Source organism: Garra rufa, chromosome 14, assembly GCF_049309525.1.
Source record: "Garra rufa chromosome 14, GarRuf1.0, whole genome shotgun sequence".
Lineage (NCBI taxonomy): Eukaryota > Metazoa > Chordata > Actinopteri > Cypriniformes > Cyprinidae > Garra > Garra rufa.
In genome coordinates this window covers 13,054,968-13,072,367 of record NC_133374.1, presented here as the reverse complement: position 1 = coordinate 13,072,367, position 17,400 = coordinate 13,054,968, and the positions used below count along the sequence as shown (strand labels likewise).

The 17,400-nt window shown below is 35.2% G+C and overlaps 1 protein-coding gene across 2 annotated transcripts in view; it reads right to left on the bottom strand.

Annotated features, from left to right (window-relative positions):
• nbeab (neurobeachin b) overlaps positions 1–17,400 on the bottom strand; it is a 401,639-nt gene that overhangs the window by 292,704 nt on the left and 91,535 nt on the right. For both annotated transcript variants that reach the window (XM_073817484.1, XM_073817485.1), the window contains exons 8-12: positions 14,971–15,117; positions 6,680–6,877; positions 6,252–6,385; positions 4,010–4,118; positions 2,874–3,026 (exon numbers count right to left, since the gene is read on the bottom strand). In XM_073817484.1, the coding sequence (XP_073673585.1) occupies positions 2,874–3,026; positions 4,010–4,118; positions 6,252–6,385; positions 6,680–6,877; positions 14,971–15,117 (741 nt within the window). The remainder of the gene's footprint in view (positions 1–2,873; positions 3,027–4,009; positions 4,119–6,251; positions 6,386–6,679; positions 6,878–14,970; positions 15,118–17,400) is intronic.

Genomic DNA, 17,400 nt, shown 5'->3' with positions numbered 1-17,400 from the left:
TTCCTTCCTCGCTTCTCTTCACATTTTTTTCCTCTTTCTTTGAGCTATTCTATAATTCTCTTTCTTTTGATACTTCTTTCCATTCTTCCTTCCTCCTTTTTATCTTCTTCTCCCTTTTTTCTCTTGGCATTCTCTTACTTTTTCTCTTTTCTGACTTTTATCCTTCCAAACTTCTTTTTTTCACTTTCTTTCTCTTCCTCACTTCTTTTCTTTCATTTTGTTTATTTTACTTCTGTCTTAATTTCTTCCTTCCATCATTCATCCATTCTTTCTTTCTCTTTTCTTTCTTGTGATGTTTTTCTCCCTCCTTCCTATCTTCCTTTCTCGGTTCTCTTGTTTTTTGTTTTGTTTTTTCCCTCTTTCTTTGACCTGTTCTATCTTTCTCTCTTTTGCTACCTTCATTCTTTCCTACCTTCCATTTTTCTTCATTTTTGTCTTTTTCTTCCTTTTTCTTTTTCATTCTCTTACTTTTCTGACTTTCATCCTTCCTAGCTTCTTTTTTTTCTTTCTTTATTTTCTTTCATTTCTTTCTTCGATAAGCCATCTCTTTCTTTCTTTCTTTCATTCTTTCTTTCTCTTGAGATGTTTCTCTTTTCTTCCTACTTTGTCTTCCATCCTCACTTCTATCCTTTTGTTTTCTTTTTCCCCTCTTTCTTTGACCTGTTCTATTTTTCTCTCTCTTTTACTACTTCTTTAGCTACCTTCATTCCTTCCATTTTTTTTCACTTTTATCTTCTTCCCTTTTTCTTTTAGCATTCTCTTACTTTTCCTCTTTTCATCCTTCCTTACCATTTTTCTTTTTCTTCTTCACTTTTCTATCATTCTCTTTATTTTATTCCTGTCTTTATTTCTTTACTTCCATCATTCATCCATTTTTCTCTCTTTTTTATTTTCTTGTGAGTTTTTCTCCTTCCTTCCCTTTTTTATCTTCCGTCCTTGCTTCTCTCCCTTCATTTTCTTTTTCCACTTTCTTTGAACTGTTCCATCTGTCCCTCTCTTTTGTTTCCTTCCTTCTTTCGCTGCCTTCCTCTTTTCTGGCTTTCATCCATCTTTTTTTCATTCTCTTCCTCGCATTCACTCTTTATTTTATTCCTGTCTTTATTTTTTCCTTCCATCATTCATCCATTTTTTCTTTCATTTTTCTTTTTTCGTTCTCATGCTTTCTCTGTCCTTCTCCTTCTATTCTTCTTTTTTTCTTCTATATATCTCTATACAAAAAAGAAAGAGAGAGAGAGAGACTCCCACTATCTCTCTCCTTTTGGATCCATGGCAAGCTTCCAGTGACCAAAGGTTTTTGTTTTGATCCGTATGTGTTTCGTATCTCCTTTATTTATTCATGACAGGCAGCAGCCGTGCAGAAACTGAAGTGAGCAACACATATTAGCAGCACAGTGTCTGGCCCTCTTTTAGAAACGCCTCATCCTCTCCTTCATGGGTCATAACAAAGCAGGGGCAAATTTCCAAAACTAATTTTTTCAAAGCTTAAACTTCACTCGAAATCTAGCAGATGTGACAATACCGCAAAAACGCTCACAAGACACCGAACTGTAAATCTTTTTATAGAAAACGTCACATTTTTTCAAGGCTGTGATTTTCTGGCAGGTTCTAAACGAGGTGAATGAGGTGACAGACTGTGAAGTTGTTATTGTAAAACAAAAAAAACAAAAACATTCTGATGAACAAGAAGCATTTTAGGAGCAGTGAACAATTTCAGTAAAAAGATTTTCTTGAACAAAGAAGTGTATGCTTTGTGGATGACATGACATGAAACTCATTAACCAAGAGAGATGGATATTAAAGTCGATAAGGTGTTAATAACCTGTTTTAACTTCTTTATTTTCAAGTGAAAGAAGACATTCAGTGAGAATGTTTAAAAAATATAGAATGGAAAACTGTATTTACCTTGGCATAGTTGAATAATAACAGTTCTGTACATGGACATGTCTCAAACACCATCGTTTCCTCCTTCTTATATAAATCTGGTGTTTGCAAAAGACCACTGAAAAATAGGCTAATCCTAACATAACAGCGACTATTACGTAAGAGTCGCGATCATTAATAGTTACGCCCCCAACATTTGCATAGCCCAATCATCAAAAGTTCTGCAGCTAGGCTATTGTGAAAAAAAAAAAAAACAAAGCGAGGACAATAGCGAAAATGGCAGATCACGGGAATAAATGTTATGTTCCAGGTTGTGCAGGAGATGTGAAGTGCAGGGATGGTTGGTGTCTGTAAGTTACTCAGAAAGGCAAGGAAAACAAATAAGGCGATCTAATAAAATAAGGCGAGCCACTGAAGGGACATGGTTATTAATAGCGGCTTGAGATCAGTGATTAAATATATATTTTCTTCCATGTGCGAGCTACTGAAATGAGCCGCTCTGTGGAACAGCCAATCAGAGCAGAGCGTATCATTATTATTCATGAACCTTCCAAATAAGGTAATAACAGAATTCATTCTAGGGACAAATCCTAGGGTTGTAAATGTAAAACCTTTTCTGGAGAATTTTTGCCCTTTCCTATCCCATATACCTTCTATGTAGATATCAGAGAACATTTTAAAAAAAGTGTATCAATGCATTCTATGGCGCCTTTAAAAAATAGAATAGGATTTGATTTTATGCTTTAAGAATTGATTAGCCTATAAAAATCAGTTTGGACGAAGCACAAGTTGACTTCTATTCTGATGTTAACACTAAAGAGTTAACACAGCCTTCTGTTTACGTCAGCAAATATCACCCTGTTCTCATCTGACCAGGTCACTACGGTCTCATGACAGCAGTGCCCATCACAGTACTCAGATGCTCCTAATTGCTGTCATGTTTCATCGGGACATACCTGAGTATCCTCTGGAAAAGACATGACCTTGCTCACCTTCGCGGGTATGTGGATCCAAATAGCCGCATTGAACAGAATATGGTCACAGAGTTGTTTAAGGAGAGGCGCCCCATGGGTAAGGCCATTCAGGTATTTGGCGAAAGCGAGGAACTGCTCCAGAACGGCTCTGGTGATGTGCATCCGCGATGCCTGAAAAACAATTATGCGATTTTTTTTGTTCACCAAACCAACCTTTAATACTCTGTTTCCTTATAAAACAAATGAACCAACCATCTACTGAAGCCCGAAGCCAACATTTGACTTTGTAGCTAAACAAAGACTTTTACTTTGTAGAAACTTTGCGTGTTATTAGTCTCAGCTGGCACCTGAGGTCCAGACAGGTGCGTGGTGTGAGACAGGAGTGAGTATAAACCAGACACAAACAGATGGCTGGCTACGTGTGAATGGGACGCAAGGCAGCGGGATCATTCAGGTGCCATCTAGTACAGATTTACAGCTGCTGCTGTTAAATGACAAAGTAAGTCTTTTACGCAAGCGGTAAGTTTAGATGGATCCAAGGGTATATTGAGACTATGAAATAAAGATAGCAAGAGGAAAAAGGAAAAATGACACTGGGTTAATTTGTATGTCATTGCAATAAACCCATGGACAAGGAGGAACATAATAGCGCTGTTGAACCGGCATTCACCGTGGAAATGTTAAAGTGTGCGTGTGTCATTCATCAACCATAATGCGCCATCTCTCCTCTGTCCTAGCAATCGAATGGTGTGCGTGTTTTTAAATTCAGCTCGCGCTTACAAAAGCTTGAGTCAATCGAGGTCATGACAACTCCTTCAGAAAGTACAAATCTTAAACCACTTTAACATCAAAGTTCCTTGAAGTTTTGCAGTTTAAAGTGTTTAGTGTTAAAATACCATCTCTTATCTAAATTAACGCTCAACATTCGTAAGCTGATTTCCCCAAAGAGGTTAAACAATGTGGTGCTTTAAACAATGCTCCGGCTGTAGAACTACCATTTTGCCTGAACAACGGTTTGGGAAAACCTATTTGGAAAACGTTGTTTTTGCAATTCCGTTTGGTGCTGCTAACAGCGCAGAAATTACACAGTTTAGCTTTAACCAGTCTAGATTGTATGTTGGAATGGGAAAAACAAGAGAAAACAGTGACATCACCTTTTCCAGCAGGTACCCAATCACCAGGAAACCCTTCCCACCAAGCATCTGCTCTTGCATTGCCACTGAGCTCTTGAGTAGCTCGAAAAGGAAGGCCAGGAGAGTTGAACTGCAGAGAAAACATCTCATTACACAACTATACACAGGGTAGTCGCTGCAGATTCAAGATAAAAGACTTGCTGACCAAATAGTAATGGAATGAACGGTAAGAACATCCTGCACAGTCAATAACGCATATTGCTTATGGCTGATATTAAGTTTTTTTTTATCCATTCAATGTATCTGTTTTGGCTAATATTGGATATTTAAAGAGATATAGTTCACCCAAAAATGAACATTCTGTCCTTAATTACTCACTAGGTTTGGAACATGTTGTTCCAAACCTATAAGACCTTTGTTCATCTTCATAACGCAAATTAAGATATTTTTGACGAAATCTGAGAGCTTTCTGACCCTGCATAGACAGCAACGGGACTACCACGTTTAAGGCCCAGAAAAGCAGTAAGGACATCGTTAAAATTGTCAATGTGACATCAGTGCACAAAAAGTATTCTCATAGCTTCATAACATTACGGTTGAACCACTGATGTCACATGGACTATTTTAACAATGTTCTTACTACCTTTCTGGGCCTTGAACGTGTCAGTTGTGTTGCTGTCTATGCAGGGTCAGAAAGCTCTCGGATTTCATCAAAAATATCATAATTTGTGTTGTAAAGATGAACGAAGGTCATAGGACAAGAGGATGAAAAATTAATGACAGCGTTTTCATTTTTGTTCGCATTAATTGTGGATGCCCAGGTTCTCTATTTGTACATTTAGATTACCTTTGTTATCAAGTCACCTAAAGTTAACGCTTAAAAACACTAATTTTTAATAACACTGTTATATGTAATCTTTGACAAATCTCAAAATGAATATTCATTCACATAGTAATGCCTAAATCTAAAGAATTTAAAATGACAGGTTTACTTTTTAGGTATTTTATTTGTAATTTATTTAGACAAAATAGTACAGAAATGTTATTACACACTTCCATTCAAAAGTTTGGGGTCGTTTTTTTTTTTTTTTTAAACTTTATTGAAACATTAAAGCATAACAAGGCTCTATTTATTGGATGAAAAACAGAATTGTTGTCAAACATTTTTACAATTTACAAAAAAGCTGAATCATCAGCAGCCCTCAGTGCCAAATGATGCTTCAAAAATCATTATAATACACTTTTCAAATAAGCATTTCTTTTTATTATCAGTGTTGAGAACATATACACTACCAGTCAAAAGTTTTTGAACAGTGAGATTTTTTATGTTTTGAAGAAGCCTCTTCTGCTGCATTTATTTGATCCAAAGTACAGCAAAAACAGTAAAATTAATTAGAAATAAAATTAGAAATATTTTTACTACTTAAAATAACATACATAGTTTTCTATGTGAATATATTTTAAAATGTAATTTATTCCTGTAATTTGAAATCTAATTTTTGGCATCATTAATCCAGTCACATGATCCTTCAGAAATCATTCTAATATTCTAAATTTGCTGCTCAAAAAACATTTATTGTTACGCTGAAAACAGCTGAGTATAATTTTGTCAGGTTTCATTGATAAATAGAAAGTTCAGAAAAACAGCATTTATCTAAAATAGAAATCTTTTATAACTTTATAAATGTCTTTATCATCACTTTTGACCATTTTAATGCATCTGCTAAATAAAAGTAAAAATTTCTAAAAGTATTAATTATACTGACAAGTTTTTGAATGGTATAGTGTATACTGTTACAAAAACTTTTCGTTTCAGATAAATTCAATGATTGTTGGATCTTTCTGAATCTGCATACTAGAATGATTTCTGAAGGATCATGTGAAACTAAAGATTGGAGAATTGATGCTGAAAATAGAAAACAGTTATTTTAAATAGTAAAAACATTTCAAAATTTTACTGTTTGCTGTACTTTGAATGAAATAAATGCAGGCTTGGTGAGCAAAAAAGACTTCATTAAAAAAAAACATAAATATTATTGTTCAAAAACTTTTGACTGATGTGTACGCTGCTTAATATTTTTGAATACTTGACTTTTTTCAGAATTTTTTGATGAGTAGAAAAATCAAAAGAACAGCATTTATTCGAAATGGAACATTTTTGTAACATTATACATGTCTTTACTGTCACTTTAAATCAATTTAATGTATCCTTGCTGAGTAAACATATTAATTTCATTCAAAAGGTGAAACCAATGTTACTTACCACACTGTGGTCTCCACTTGACTTTCAATGTGCTGATGGAAATCCAGCTGTGCAAAGAGAGGAAACAGCACCTGGATACCACCAATGGAGTGAATGGCACTGTGAATGGAGTGTGTAACGATGGCCTTCACATCCTAGAAAAAAAAAAAAAAATCAAACAGATTAAAAAGTAGTGGTAGGTGCATTCAGTAATGACCTTTTTTACCACTGTTAAAAGTACTGACTCACATTATCCATTCACTAATCTCAGCAGAAATGCATTCCTCCGAACAATTACCACTGAATGGCAAACACTGACATTATCTCGTGGAGTTAGCTAAACAATGCAGCATCTGATTAACATTTCGTGACATTACCAACCATTATGTGGTTTATTTAGGATTAAGAGCGTAGAACGCAGTCTCTCAAAGCATTAAGCAGACATTTACCTGTAGCATTAGAGCGTGAGGCGAATGCACAAATATGGACGGGTTTTCTCTGGGTGAGGACTCCAGGCAGAGCTGAGCGTCTGTGGCTTTGGCGTTGTAAGTGAAGGAAATGCTGTTTGCTAACTTCCCGTCATACAATACTTGCTTATGATGGTCAGCCAAATGGATATCACTCTCTGATTTAAATTTGAAGGTGCTCTACAGAGGAAAAAAAGAAAAAGAAATGGATTAAAAAGAGAAAATCAGGTCTAAATTCGCTTCTAAATGTCAAACGAGACAAAGGTGAGAGAATTAACTAATGAGTGAATTATCACAAAATGCGACAATGTATATTTAACACGTCTTAAAATAGTACATCTATGTAAATCTTATTATTCCATGTGCTTATTAAAGGATTTACTATTCCTAGCATGAAAAGGAGAAGATTCTTTTTATGCAGTGATTAAATCTTATCCAAAGTCGTGGGAGCGCGATGAATAATAAATGAGCTCGGTGACATGAAATAATCATGAAGATGAAGTAGGGGCGATGTGGGAATCCCCCGGCTGAATTATCATTCATGAGCTTGTTTCGTGTGCTGTCAAATCAGAGGCCTGCGGCCCGACACCTGCAGCACATCCCAGGTGATGATGTCATCCAGATGTGACCCGCTCCAGACGTGTGCTAACTATGTAAATGTGTGGTGAGCGGACAATCATAGCAGAGCATTTTAAGAAAATTGTCTTTTTATCAGCAGGCATTAGCTTGATAACACTTGCTTGAACAAAAACCTTGTTTATAGTCTGTCAAGTGACCAGATAACATGTACAGTGAGGTCAATAAGTATTTGATCACCCTGTGATTTTGCAAGTTCTCTTACTTAGAAATCATGGAGGGGTCAACAATTTTCAGCATACTGTAGGTGCATTTCCACAGTGAGAGACAGAATCTAAAAATAAAAATCCGGAAATCACATTGTATGATTTTTTAACGATTTATTTGTGAATTACTATGTCAAATAAGTATTTGATCACTTGCTTATCAGCCAGATTTCTGACCCTCAAAGACCTGTTATTTTGCTTTTAAATAGTCCAGCTACACTCTGCTCATGATTCTAAATTAGTAGCTCCTGTTTGAGGTCGTTAGCTGCCATAAAGACACCTGTGCACCCCACAATCAGCCAAAGTCTAAGTAGCAACATGGGCAAAACCAAAGAGCTGTCAAAAGACCCAAGAGACAAAATTGTAGACCTTCACAAAGCTGGAAAGGGCTACGGGGCAATTGCCAAGCAGCTTGTTGAAAAAAGAACAACTGTTGGAGTAATTGTCAGAAAATGGAAGAGGCTAATGATGACTGTCAATGTCCCTCAGACTGGGGCCCCAAGGAAGATCTCTCCTCGTGGGGTATCAGTGATGCTAAGAATGGTGAAGAATCAGCCCAGAACTACACGGGAGGAGCTGGTCAATGCCGTGAAGAGAGCTGGGACCATCGTTTCCAAGGCTACTATCAGTAAAACACTAAGACGTCATGGTTTAACGTCTTGCATCGCACGGAAGGTTCCCCTGCTTTAACTGGTTTATTTTTCATTTATTTTTAACAAAATAGTATAGAATTGTAATATCTGTCTTACTGGAAAATAACTAATATTAACCACTACTGCTCAAAAGTTTGGGGTCTGTATGATTTTTTTCATGTTTTTAAAACATTAGCATTAATTTGGGATTAAAAACACAGTAAAAAAATAAATAAAATCAACAATTAAACTCCAAATAGTTCTGCACTTATTTTTTTTGTCACATGATATATTTCAATCAATGAATTAATCATGTCAGTAAATATCAGATAACTTGATATTTTAAATCAAATGTTGTGTACAATTACCCTCCGTCCAGTGTTGTTTTTGACAACCATCTTAGATTTAGTCTTAGTCTTTTGAACTAAAATGCTTCTTAGTTTTAGTCAAATTTTAGTCACTTCTATATGTGATAGTTTTAGTCCAATTTTAGTCGACGAAAAGTCAAAAAGGTTTTAGTCTAGTTTTAGTCGATGAAATGTCAAAAAGGTTTTAGTCTAGTTTTAGTCAAAAAAAGGGAAAAAAGAAGTCTTTTAACAAATTAATGTAGGTCAGTAAGTATTTTGCTGTTGGGTAGTGTCACTTATAAGTTCTGAAAATAGCAGATCTATAGTTCAACACAATGTGAGCTTCCGGATCGACTATTTTCACCAATAATTACAATAATGAAGGAATGTTTTAGAACATAAAAGACAAACAAGGATGGAATGCTAAAACGGCTTGCCATACTAGTATAGCAAAGAGTATTTACTGCTAAAACGGCTTGCCATAGCGTCAGATACTTTTTAAGTTTTAATTGGCATGCACAATAAGCAGAAATGTCATGCATTTTAAACGTCTGACGGACCACCCACTAACATTTTCGTCTATTCTCGTCTCGTCAACGAAAACTCGCACACGTCTCGTCATGTTTTAGTCATCAACGAGCCATTTTTATCTCGTCATCGTCTCGTTATCGTCATGAAAAAAAGTGGCGTCAACGAAATGATTTCGTCATCGTCATCATTGACGAAAACAACACTGCCTCAGTCTAACTGTATTGGCTAAAATAGGATATTTACGTAATCCACTTTTTCATCTTAAATATCATCTAGGTTACTTGATCTTTTAAATTAAATTTTATGTAAAATTACCCTTAATCTAACTCCAACAAAGAGTAAAAAATTAGATGTTAACAACTGCTGATTTTATTTCAAATTCTGAACAGACATAAACCTCAGCTGCTTTCAGAAACTAACTACCTGGCCCATATTCATATTTCATTATACATAACTGTGGAACATTGTCTGTTTAAAGATGTAGGAGGGTGTTTGTAATTAACTTGTTGTCGTTATATATTGCCATGTGGATACGGTTTCTAAGGCAATAAACTTGATAAAATGTTTTCCATATTTTTCCTTTTACAGCCTGTGAGCAAATAAATACATCATTATATGCAAACAAGTATATCTGTTTACCTGTTGCTTATATTAGCTTTACTATTATCTATATTCTTTTCAAAATGGAGAAGAGAGTGAGAAAAAGAAACTCATACCAGATCTGATGATCTGTATGCTTATTCTGACCTAAAAAGATTCATGTTGTTTGGTTTACTCTGTTGAACAGAGATAGCGTAAATGTCACCTGTTGCTGGTCAGGTTGCTGCAGCGAACATATGATACGGCACAAAAGCAAATCTCAAAATCCATCAGATTGACTGGAAAATAAATACCGCAGCATGTTAATGGATGCTGACAGTTTTGCAAAAAAGCTGAAAGCACAGCATCAGATGAAAATAAACCTGAGAGAACGCTGGCGTAACGTCTGGTACACTTTTGGCAGAAACTGATTTTGCAATGCTCACATGTTATCTCATAGTGAGACTTTGCAGTAGCAATAGTGCATCTGTCTTCCATGACAACAGGGAGAAAGACAAAGACTGGGACTAATACCACTCATCAAAAATCCTGAAGAACGAAAAATGGTTTTTACATGAGCTTCAAATCAGCACATTGGAATGATTTCTAAAGGATCATGTGACACTGAAAACTGCTAATCTGAGAGCAAACCTGTTCATGCTTCAGTAAAGACAAGACCTCAAGTAAGAGGTCTTATTGGGGGTCAGTGTTTCTAGGCAGCTGCAACATAGACTGCCTTTTCTGGTGAGGCAAGGCGGTAATCGGGTCATCTTCGGATCAGTCACATAAATCACAGGAGACTATGTGTGTCCGGGCAGGTATTCTGCTAAAAGGCTAAGAAGGCTATGAAGACCTAGGGGAGCCAACACACTACAGCCAATATATCAAATAATGGTGTCAGTGGTTGTTTAGGGCAGGAAACAGAAGTCATTAAAGAGAGGGTAGAAAAAAAGGGGGGGGGGGGGGGGCTATTTAATAGTTATTTCAAATAACATGACCTGAGAAGCAATGCAAAGTAAAAATAAAAAAGGAAAGCAAAATAAAGCAAAGCAAAAACAAAAAAGCAACAAACAAAAACAAAAAACACAGCAAAAACAAGGGCAATCAATTTAAGCTGACTTTAGAACTATTAAACCAAGCAAAAACAAAGCAAAACCAAAAATGCAAAGCAAAACAAAACAAAAAAAGCAAAACAAAAAACAAAAAGCAAAGCCAGGTAAAGCAAAGCAAAAACAAGGTCAAATGTTTTTAATAGTTATTTCAACTAAGATTACTTTAGACCTATGAAACCAAGCCAAAACAAAGAAAAACAAACAAACAAACAAACAAAACAAAATAAAGCAACGCAAAAACAGGGCCAAATCTATTTAATAGATATTCCAACACGTTGACTTTAGAACTATAAACCAAGCCAAAAAAGAAAAATCAAAAAACAAACAAAAGTAAATGAAACAAAACAACATAAAGCTAAACAAAAACAGAGGGGAAACTATTTAATAGTTATTTCAACTAACATGACATTACAACTATGAAACCAAGTCAAAACAACGCAAAAACTAAATCTAAATGAAACAAAACAAAATAAAGCAAAGCAAAGCAAAGCAAAAACTGGGGTATATCTATTTAACAGTTATTTCAAAACTATGAAACCAAGCCGAAACAAGGCAAAAACAAAACCAAACAAATCTAAAAGAAACAAAATAAAGAAAAGCAAAAACTGGGCAAATCTGTTTAATAGTTATTTCAACTAACATGACTTTAAAACTATGAAACCAAGCCAAAACAAAGCATGAACAAAAACCAAACAAAACAAAATAAAGCAAAGCAAAAACCAGGCAAATCTATTTAATAGTTATTTCAACTAACATGACTTTAAAACTATTAAACCAAGCTAAAACAAAGCATAATCAAAAACCAAACAAATCTAAACGAAACAGAACAAAATAAAATAAAGCAAAGCCAAAACAGGGCAAATCTATTTAATAGTTATTTCAACTCACATGACTGTAGAACTATAAAACCAAGCCAAAAAAAGAAAAATCAAAAACCAAACAAAAGTAAATGAAACAAAGTAAAATAAAGCTAAACAAATCAGGGGGGAAACTATTTAATAGTTATTTCAACTAACATGACATTACAACTATGAAACCAAGTCAAAACAAAAGCAAAAACAAAAAACAAAAGAAACACAACAAAACAAAAACAGAGGCAAATTTATGTAATAGTTATTTCAACTAACATGACTTTAGAACCATAGCACCAAGCCAAATCAAAGCAAAAACAGAGGAAAATCTGTTTATAACATACATGATTTTAGAGCTATGAAACCAAGCCAAAACAAAGCAAAAACCAAACAAAACAAAATAAAGCACAGCAAAAATAGGAGCAAATCTATTTAATTGTTATTTCAACTAACATGGCTTTAGAATTATGAAACCAAGCCAAAACAAAGCAAAAAAAAAAAAAAAAAAAAAAAGAGCCAAAACAAAAACACAAAGCAAAGCCAAGTAAAGCAAAGCAAAAACGGGAGAAAAATCTATTTAAAAGTTAATGCAACTAGTATAACTTTAGAGAACAAAACACAAAATAGCATATGTAATTTTTTTTTTTATTTCACATTCATGTTTTGTTTTGCTACATGAAAAAAAATATACTTGCATGTGCAGGCTTTTAAAAAAAAAGCACCTTTTTTGCACCCTCATTCTGTTGTTCGGTCCACAAACACCACTTTAAAGGACGGGGTAATGCTTATAGTGCATCAATCACAATTAAAAACCCATTTTATCACGTCTTTCATCAAATGGGGGCCAGGCCCTGTGGTCTAGCCCTGCTAACATCCACTCCAAAGGCCTCTGCCCTATTACCAGACAAGGTAGATCAGCCCGAAGAGCTGACAGGCAGCCTGATAGCTGGCACTCCACTGAAATATACAACCCCTTTTCAGATTTCGAGAGACTCCATTCACAGGTTCATCTGGGGTGGGTAATTGCTTTCTCCCTGAAGCAGACTGCTCATTATTTCTGCCAACCTGCCCGTCCCGACGGCGTGAGGGGCAGCGGGAATCAGAGGTCCAGAAGCGCAATTAATAAGGGAAATGACCAGCCCACACTGATTAGAGGAAAAACCAGTGCAAATGTCTACCAGGTACTTTAAAACACACAAGGTAAAAATAAATAAATAAACTTATGACGAGTGTATATAGCATATTAGCTTACGTACCCTTGTAGATTACACAGCCTATAACTAAAACACTACTGCAATAGAGCAACAGAGATGGTGTCAGAATTTGAAATTAAATTAGCAAAAGCTCATCATTCATAAACAACGGCTTTGAACTGATGTAATGTCATTTTTGGGATACATATGCTATCCGTTCCATGCATGTGGTTTATTGTTTTAGATAATGAGTCACTAATCAAAGCCTGGCGCTTCAGAGAAAATTAGACTTTGCACAATGAGACTGAAAAACTGCTGCGAGTCCTAATTACTAATATGACAGAGCTTCATATTTATTAAGGATACAGCCTTGGAAAAAAAACAGTAACCTGCTCTGTTTACCCCATGGATGCAATTAAACACCAAATCGCTTCAAAAGCACCTTGAGAATTAGTGACAAAAGGTCAGAAACATGAAAGAAAGGAAAAGAAAGACTGTAAACTATCCACAGGCAGACTTCATCAACAGAACACTTCATTAAGAAGCAAAACTGAAAAACTTTTAATAGTAAAGCAATATTGCATGACAAGAAAAAGTTAATACTTTTGAGGTTATACGTTTCTGCAAAATATTAATTGTTTTACCAAAATAAGAGGGATCATGCAAAATGCGTGTTATTTTTTATTTAGTACTGAGACATTTCACATAAAAGACATTTACATATGGTCCACAAGAGAAAATAATAGCGGAATTTGCTAAATTTGACCCACAAATTCTTTGGTTTTTCAGCATTTTTGTGTATTTAAACCCTTTTCAGCAATGACTGTATGATTTTAAGATCAATCTTTTCACACTAAGGACAACTGAGGGACTCATATGCAACTATTACAGAAGGGTCAAATGCTCACTGATGCTTTAGACGGAAAACCGATGCATTAAAGAAGTAGTTCACTTTCAGAACAAAAATTTAGAGATAATGTACTCACCCCTTGTCATCCAAGATGGTCATTATCTTTCTTTATTCAGTCGTAAGGAAATTATGTTTTTTGAGGAAAACATTTCAGGATTTCTCTCCATATAATGGACTTCTATGGTGCCCCCAAGTTTGAACTTCCAAAATGCAGCATCAAAGGGCTCTAAACGATCACAGCCGAGGAAAGAAGTGTCTTATCTAGCAAAACGATCTGCTATTTTAATTTATATACTTTTTAACCTCAAATGCTTGTATTGTCTAGCTCTGTGTGTACTCTGTGTAGAGATTAAAAATGATATAAATTGTAAATGTTTTTAGAAAGAAAAACAATCGTTTCACTAGATAAGACCCTTCTTTCTTGGCTGGGATCATTTAGAGCCTTTCGAAGCTGGATTTAAACTGCATTCAAACTCGGGAAGTCCATTATTTGGAGAGAAATCCTGAAATTTTTTCAATCATCATTTCTTTATGACTGAAGAAACACATGAATATCTTGGATGACAAGGGGGTGAGTACATTATCTGTAAACTTTTGTTTTGAAAGTAAACTACTCCTTTAAGAGCCAGGGGGTGAAAACTTTTTGATTTTGCAGATCAGGGTAAATTTTACTTATTTTGTCTTCTGGGAAACATGTAAGTATCTTCTGTAGCTTCTGAAGGGCAGTACAAAATGAAAAAATGATATTTAGGCAAAATAAGAAAAATTTACACATCTTCATTCTGTTCAAAAGTTTTTACCCCCCGGCTCTTAATGCATCCTTTTTTCCTTCTGAAGCATCTGTGAGCGTTTGAACCTTCTGTAATAGTGTGAAAAGATGAAACATCTTTTATGTGAAATATTTTATTCAGGTCAGTACTACATTATAAAATAACATTCATTTTGTATGATCCCTCTTTTGGTAAAATAATTAACATTTTGCAAATTCTGTAAGGTGTATGTAAACGTATGACCTCAACTGTAAATGCAGCATTTCACACCTCATTTTTCCTGCGTTTTGTAGCATAGTAGCTGGACATCAATGACCAGCTAGAAATCAGCTAAGATTTAGATCTCAAAAACATGTTTTTTTTTTTTCCTCAGGGTGGTGAAATCATGTTGGAACACACATTAATCAATAACCAAATGTCACCAACAAAGAAATAACATCTCTTGGCGATCAATGGTGGCCGCGAAGCATTGGTGTGTAACGCACTTTGGCAAATCTGATACATACCTTGTATCCTGGGCCTAGTTGATGGATGGCGAATATCTGAGCAGGGTTTAGCGCTTCGCTGAACACATAGATGGCTCCGAGCTGTCCGCAGAACACTCGGTTGGCGTCTGCCGTCTCAGATGAGCCGAGGAAACATTTGTCATAGCTCTGTGATAAGCACATGAAGAAAACAGCTTGGAGTATGGAAAAAAAACTGAGCACTGGTGTGGAAATGTAGTGGATGTCAGTATGCAAGCTTCATACTAAGCGAGTAATGGTTCACAGTGTAATTGAGATGTAGCATTACAGAGATGTTATTCTCCGCTCAAACCTGCCTATTAGTTTAATCAAAATCGGCACCCGGGAGATCTTAGGTTAAGCACTGCTGGTCCAACCTTTTAATTATCTTACATTGCTTTCAGCAAGGTACAGCAAAACAGAGGCAAAGGTCTGTGAATTTTAATGTAATCGTTGAAGCCCCAAGATAATATCAAGATAATATAAAGTTTGAGTATTTCTACAGATGACTTCAGATTTTTTTTTTGACATTAGAGTGTTCCATTTTATTAATTTGATTTTTTGCCGTGTTTAATTAAGTATAAACATAATTACATTTTGTTATATTTGTGCCTCATATCAGAGGTGTTTCCCCTGAGGAGAAACAACAAATTGGATGACAAAATTCATAATACAAAAATGAAACAAAGTGTATAAATCACTTGTTTTTCTAAAGAAACATTGTCCAAGAGCGATACCCGCTAGTTACAGCGGGAGTCTGTGTCTGTCTTGCCTCCCCTGAGCCCATCGAGTTTTAACAGACCCCCTAAAGCGTGCAGTGGGTTTGGTGGGGGGTAATTAAGAATGAACTGGAGAAAGTCACGTGAAAGGAGGCAGTGCCAGATTGGGGGCCCGCCGAGCTGAGGGGGAACTTTTAATTGAACCGAGGAAACGAATAGATTCCTGCACTGGCCCAGCCCTGGCCTTGTCTGACAACTTATCAGAACAGAGCCGGTGTTGCATCTAATATTTTGGATTTTATTGGCAAATTGGCTAGATTTCATTTTGTTTCTTTATTAAGTTAATTTAGAAATATGTTTGGAACAATTTATGTTTGTTAAATTCAAGCTTTTGTTTTTTAAAGTAACGACCAATCGGCCAGCGGCAATGAGTCGAGCATGTTTGATCAATTTAGCCTTCTCAAGTCACCACGACTTGCATAAAATAAAAGCTATGGACAAAAAACAATTGATGCATTTCACAATACTAATTTAAACATTTAACCTAAATAAATGTGCGCTGTTAGACGTTATAGCGCGATCACTTGCAGTTTTTCTTAATAACAGTGGAAACCTAAAATACGCCATCATTTTTGCTCATTAAGGTAAGAGTGATACATCAAAAGGTCTACTTTTATTTGTGTGCACTCTCAATATCAACAAAGTGTTATGCTTTTTAAAATAGCTAAAGAAAACAAATGTGCTTTCTGCCGTCTCTGTCTTGAGGAGGAACGCTTCACAAAAATGATCCGAAACTTTGCAGACATGATAAATATATCTATAGAATGCTTTAAGTTACTATTTTAAAACAAAATTATTAAAATAATCAAAATAAATAAAATCATGTTATATCGTGTGAAGTTTATGTGAAAATGCTGCCTACTATGCCCCAAAAAAGTCCCTGACATCCAACCTGTCTTTATATTTAACATAAAAACAGCAATATAAATGTAGGCTTGATCTCTCTTTTTTTTTAACTCTGATTGATCAATTTCATGAGACATCGTGGTTTTTTTTTTTCAAATGCATTCAAATATTTTTCATGTTTATTTCATGCTGCAAATATTAAAAAGGAAAAGATGATTGATTCACATGCCGCTTGATCTGAGGCGAATATAGTTATCTCACTACAAATTAAAGAGTGTAAAACACATATATTGTTTTTATTTTATCATAAAATTTACAGAATTTATAGGCTGAGACTTGCGTGCTACAAATAATGAATGGACTTAAACGTTAAATATTATTTAACACATTTTAGAGTGGCCTTTTACTGTGGCCAACCTAAAGTACACCTGTGCAATAAATATTCTGTCTAATCAGCATCTTGGATAGATTATCTCGGCAAAGGAGAAGTGCTCACTAACACAGATTTAGACAGATTTGTGAACAATATTTGACAGAAATAGGCCTTTTGTGTACATAGAAAAAGTCTTAGATCTTTAAGTTCAGCTCATGAAAAATGGGGACAAAAACAAAAGTGTTGCAGTGTATATATAAGCATATCTAAAATACATAAAATAGACAAAATACTGATTTAAGAAAAAGATTCCTGCAGCATGTACTGCATGATAGGCTTGATGTGCTGGCAGAAATAAACAACATTTATTTATTCTGAAACTGTGATAAATCAATGCATCTTTCATAGTTTAATTTCACACTGTGCACACAGTGG